At 45.4% G+C, this 5,541-nt stretch overlaps 1 protein-coding gene across 1 annotated transcript in view; it reads left to right on the top strand.

Moving 5' to 3' along the window:
• LOC104548963 (double-headed protease inhibitor, submandibular gland-like) overlaps nucleotides 1-676 on the top strand; it is a 6,359-nt gene extending 5,683 nt beyond the window's left edge. Inside the window, exons 6-7 of the mRNA XM_010195144.1 lie at nucleotides 5-135; nucleotides 604-676. Coding sequence (XP_010193446.1) covers nucleotides 5-135; nucleotides 604-676 — 204 coding nt within the window. The remainder of the gene's footprint in view (nucleotides 1-4; nucleotides 136-603) is intronic.
• Nucleotides 677-5,541: the final 4,865 nt, after the last annotated feature.

Below are 5,541 nucleotides of genomic sequence, written 5' to 3'. Positions count from 1 at the left end.
GTAGGGAAATACGGGGAGCATTGACTGCGGCAACCAGCAGAGTAGCAGCCTCATCTGCACCTCTGACTACAACCCCCTGTGCGGCTCCGACGGCAGAACTTATGGAAACAAGTGCCAGTTCTGCAACGCAGTTTTGTAAGTATGGAGCGCCTCGCGTAGCCATGAAACCAGAGCACAGATGCATCGGTGGCAGCTCTGGGAAGCCCCAGAGATCCCATTAGCCCCTGGTAAATCCATTCCTGTCCTGACACTCGCTCCTCTGTCACCCCCCAGGCACTGAAGATCTTAAGCCCGAATGAGTCTTCTCCTTCCCTTGCAATTAAATCCCAATCCCCATTTGCAGGCTCATAGCGCTGCTGACTGCCTCCTTGCCAGAGTGATTTAAACTGTGACCGTAGGAGGTGTCCAGAATTATGGGGTTTGTCCCAGACCTCTTTCCCATGAGAAAGCATGTAATCTGGGGAATCAGGAAAGAGGTGAAACATTAGGTGAAGTAGTTTATAACTTGGAAAGTGTGAAAGCATGGGCTTATTTGGCTAACTTTAGACTGTAAAACTGAGATCCATGTCTGTAATTTTAATGTTCTTCTTTCTTTCTCTCCAGCCGGAGCCGGGGCAGTCTCTTCCTCAGACACCGTGGTGAATGCACAAAGATGGAGCTCTACTCTTCACCCTGATTTTTCCTTTACAAATCCTGCAATCACACATGCTCTTCCCTGCTCCCTTGACCATTGCGCATTGGTCTCTGCTTTGATTGATCAATATAATAAACGCAGCCACTCTCTTTGAATGGTTTCTGTCTGTTTTGTTTGTTTTTTGTGTTGGTTTTTTTTTGGGGGCAGGGGTAATGGTCTTCAGGCTTTTAGGTACTTATCTTTCAGGCAGGAGAAGTTGTGAAATAAACCACAATAAAGAGCAAAGCGTAACACCCATCCCACACCGGCCTAAGCCCTCATCAAAGCACGTCACTCCATATCAAGCCATCAGAAGAGAAATGAAGCTGCTATAAAATACTGCTGCTTTCCCAATTTCAGTGTCTTATACAGTGTAAATGGATTTGTCTTTGTAACAGCACTGAGTCTTGGAGTCCCTTTTTAGGGGCCCTGGCATGGGAGGATGGCCCTTAGGAAATGTGAAGGAGAAAGGTGGCCTTGGTCAGCCCTGCTTGGTCACACCTGGGCAAGGGGCAGGTCTGGCTGTGCGTTGTATGAAGGAGGCTTATGGCAAAGGGAGGAGGCTATCTCATAGGGAAGAAAATTAGGAACTGCTGCTTCCTTGAAGGGTGTGTCCATCGAGACTGTTGATCAGCAGAAAATTGCAGCAAGCTAGGCAAGGCTGTAATGAGAACCCAAGGAGAAATTAGATTGGGCTCAGGCCTTCAGCCTCTTGGAGAAGAGATCTGAAAATTTGTGCTTGGGGTATTTGAGGCAGAGGTAGGACAGGGGATCCTTCAGGAAAAGGTCTTGGATTTTCTAACCCCAGGAAAGAAGAGCCAGAAGATGTGTTGGTAGATCCAAGATGCTTTCTGTCTTGGGAAGAAAAGTAGGGAGATAACATCTTTGTGGGAGCCCAAAGAGTGCACTGGAGGAGCAATGATGTGTATGAATGTTCATGGTGATGTGCCATCTTTCTGGGTGAGTCAAGGAGTTGATATGCAAACAGCAGAGGCAAAACATCCCAAGTGCCGTGGCTCACACACTCCCTTCCTCTTTCTTTCTCCACCTCCCATTCTTTTGCTATGTAGCAAGAATATCTACTGCTGAGGCTGATATTTAGGACATAATCTGTGATTTGCAAGTCTTTCCTTTGGGTCTTGTTTCCTGAAGTCGATTATCTCTTGACCAGGAATTCTGTAGGTCCTTCCTCTAGTACAGGCACAGTGCAATGTTATATTCCCCTTGTTTTCAGGGTCTTTTTTTTCCAGTTAGTACAGGCAATATAAACCACATCATCCCTTCATGCCTGCTCTTAAGTAAAGACAAACTGAAGAGTCATGAGGATCCTCACTGCTTACCTGCTTCTGTGTTTATGAAAAATAGTTAAGGAACAGTCTAAGTAGCCACTGGATGTGAACAGAGACCTGTCAGAGCTCTGCTGTAATTTCTTGTTGGCCAAGAGATTTACAGAGTGGCCATAGACTAGTGGCATTTCGACCATAGCATGAAATTGTCTTCAATAGCAAGATTCCATGGTGAGCCTCCTCTGCAGTGGTAGTTTCTGCCTGAGGAAGGCAAGTACGTGCTTAGGAGCTCAGAAGGTTTTGAAAAAGCCCAAGGAAAAGCTGCTGTATCCCAGGTGCCTTGTGAGCCTCTGAGCAAAAATTCTTCAGAAGACAGAAAGGTTTGTGTCACATTAAGACTAAAGACTGGCCCAGCACAGGAAAGTACTTGGCTTGACACCAGCAAGACTCAGCCCAAACACACCCCTTACACTGCAAAGCAAGTCCAGTTGCCCTTCTTTATTTCCCAATTTCAGAGAAGTCAGAGAGACTGAAGAATTCCCTCACCTATGGCAGCAAGTGGCAAGGGGTCATCATGATGACCACCTGTTTGGTAATTTAGTCTCTTCCTCAGCTCAGCCCAGAAGGGATTGGTCCCTGTGGTAAATTTGCTGAGGCTTTATCCAGTCACGTATGCTGCAGCAACTGAAACACTGGGGTAGATAAAGCAGTGAGGTATTAGGGCTGTGGTGGTGAGCAGTGACGTATGAAACTAGAAAAGGCAAACACGTAGTGCTGCGAGTGGCAGAACTAAGCGTGATTTTGAACAGTGCTGTGGCTGACTGACTTGATAACTAAATTATATGAGAGGCTGTGTCGTGAGCTCACCCTTAATAGACATCTGAGAATTCACCTGTCAGTCACGGTTTCTCTGCTGCGTGGTTTCTGAGGTGTCTAGCAAGCTGCAAAATCCAATGCTTCCCCAGATGGGGAATCTGTAATACTGCTCTTCTGCAGGAACTCCATCCCTTGCTGCATGAGGACATCAGTAGTACCTTTCCTCTGCTGCTAGAAAAATGTATACAAATGTATTTACTATATAAATTTTCACTCATATGACAAATCTGGTTGAAACTAGTTTCAGATTTAAAATTTACTGGAGGAGCTAATAAACAGATATATCTATACGCATTGCTCTTCTTAGCCTTGTCTCCTTAGAAAAACATACTGAAATTTTAAGCTGCTGCTTATCTGAGCAGATATTTTGCAAATGTTGCAGCTGAACATAAATCCTTGCACAGACTCAGCTGGAAATAGACCTTGAGTCTCCCAATTCTCCACCAAATTCCCTTCATTCCCACTTGCTGTGGGAGCAGAGCCCTAACATATGTTTGTGAATGCGAAAAACTGGAAAACATTGACAGCTAGAGTTTAAATAGTTCAGGGAGGAGAGTCAGCAGTCCTATCTGGGACTGTGCACACAGCTATGAGAGCATGTCATATCGGAGCGCTTCTCCACCCCAACCCAACAAATTTAGAACCATCCTCAAAAATAGCCAGGGAACAACGTATAATTGGTTTCACAGACAACACATTCTCACGCTGTGATTTATTTCGTAACGTCTAGTGAGTGTCATCACGCCGCACTCAAAGCCTCGGATCTGGCATTCAGCGAGGGCCCAGAGAATGAAAATTACCAGCTTCCCCGATGAATCACCGCTTTGAAAATTCACCCTTGTGAGAATCCTGTGACTATTTAGAAAAAATTAAAAAAAAAAAAGGATATTACAAGCCCGAGTCTATCACTCATGTAATTATCCCTTTCTAGGTTTGATGTGGACAGGGCAGCATTCCTAAAGCACCATAAACATGGCCAGGACCAATAAAGGCTTTAGAAACAAAGTGGAGAAGTTCTCACAATTAAGGTGGGGAATGAGGACAGCTACAAATGGGCGCATAAATACACAGAAAGGCAGCTCTGCGCGCACACTGTGGGCTCCGGTGCTGAGGCAGCTCCTCCGACACAGATCGCTTGGCTTGGACTAAAGAGCTACTTGCAGCATGAAGGCAACAGGTGCCTTGGTGCTTCTCAGCCTGCTGCTGCTCTCTTTCTTCTCGGGTAAGTGATCTTTTCCCTAGACTAGAAAAAAACCCGAAAAACCTCAAAACCTTTCCTGACAGAAGCAAACTTCAGAGAGCCTTGATCACTGGATGGCAGGCTTGAAGATAAAGCTGAGCAAGTAGGAAATATCCGTGGGACTTGCTTGCGCGTATGACATATTTCCACTCCTCGTGTGCCTCCGCAGTGAATAACACAGCGGAGGTGTCACTGGGAGACAGAGCGAGCAAATTCTGAGCAGCTCTTCCAGCAAATGTACCAAAGCAGAGGGTAATTATGAATTTTTGGTACAAACGTTCACTGGAGAGTTATGCTGAACCAGTTAGAGAAGAAACTCACCTCAGGGTCATCAGCTCTTGTTTTGATCCTAAGCATCTTGGTATTTGGTGTTTTCCTTGGAGATGTGGAAACGTAATTAGATGAAAGTTTCAGCTTTCGTTTATGTTGCAGAGAAAAGCTTGAAAATTAAATTCAAATGTCCTCAAGGAGTCAGAACAAAGAGGGCAAATTAAAAGGATCCAGCATTTATTTATCTGGAGATCTACATATCTCTGATGATCTGGGGAAGCTGAGTGATGATTTTTGAACATATAGGTCACGTCAGTGTTATCAATTGCTTGTGTCCAGCTGACCCAGCTCTGCAAGTTTTGTGGTGACAGCTATTGAAGAATGTGCAGAACAGGAATTATTTCTACTTGTTTTTCTGTGAATAATTTGAATAAAGAATTCACTTGAGAAAATTGCAAGCTGTGCATGGAGAAAAGAGGTGAATTACTTGTACACATTATTCATTATGAAATATTCATCTGTCTCTAATTGAGTCTTAATTGGGACTGGGTTCCGGCAGAGCATTGAAGCTTCCTTCCAGGGCCAGGCAGAATAGCAGCAAACTCTGTGATCTCCTATAAAATAAACAGACGTCAAGAGACATCATCACAAAGTCTTCTGTAACCGCATGTAATATTTATAAAAACTCTCTAATGAGCTATTTTGTAAATAATATGAGATAGCCATTAACAGCGACTTTACAATTGAGGCAGCCTAGCCTAACCTGAGGACATGATAAATACACCAGTGCCAGGGATAAAACACCAAAGGGCAATTTGGCAGAAGAAGTAGGGTGGGTTGATGGATGACGGTCGAGCTGAGGGTTGGGTGAGATTTCCAACGTGAGGGGACCTGAGTGGAGGACAAGGTCCTGCCATCTCCTGCCTCACGTTCCCTCCTGCTCAGAGCCACCTGAGCAGCACCACAGCTGGTGCTGACCCCTCTGACCTGGCAGGTACAGCCTTGCATCCGAAATTCTGCTGCCCTGCTGCTATGTGAGATGCTGGGTATTTGTCCCACAGTACTGTGACCCAGATTCTGCAAATCTGCATTCAACCCACCCCTGAGTGTCAGGCTCCCCCTCAGAGACATCGCAGGGTCGCCCTGTCCCATGGCGATGACTCAACCTACGTACCTGACTGCAGTCTTTGCAGGAA

The sequence above is a fragment of the Mesitornis unicolor genome, unplaced genomic scaffold (assembly GCF_000695765.1).
Source record: "Mesitornis unicolor isolate BGI_N332 unplaced genomic scaffold, ASM69576v1 scaffold4302, whole genome shotgun sequence".
In the NCBI taxonomy this organism is placed as follows: Eukaryota; Metazoa; Chordata; class Aves; order Mesitornithiformes; family Mesitornithidae; genus Mesitornis; species Mesitornis unicolor.
The sequence above is the reverse complement of the archived record's forward strand: the minus strand, read 5'-3'. Positions and strand labels throughout refer to the sequence as shown.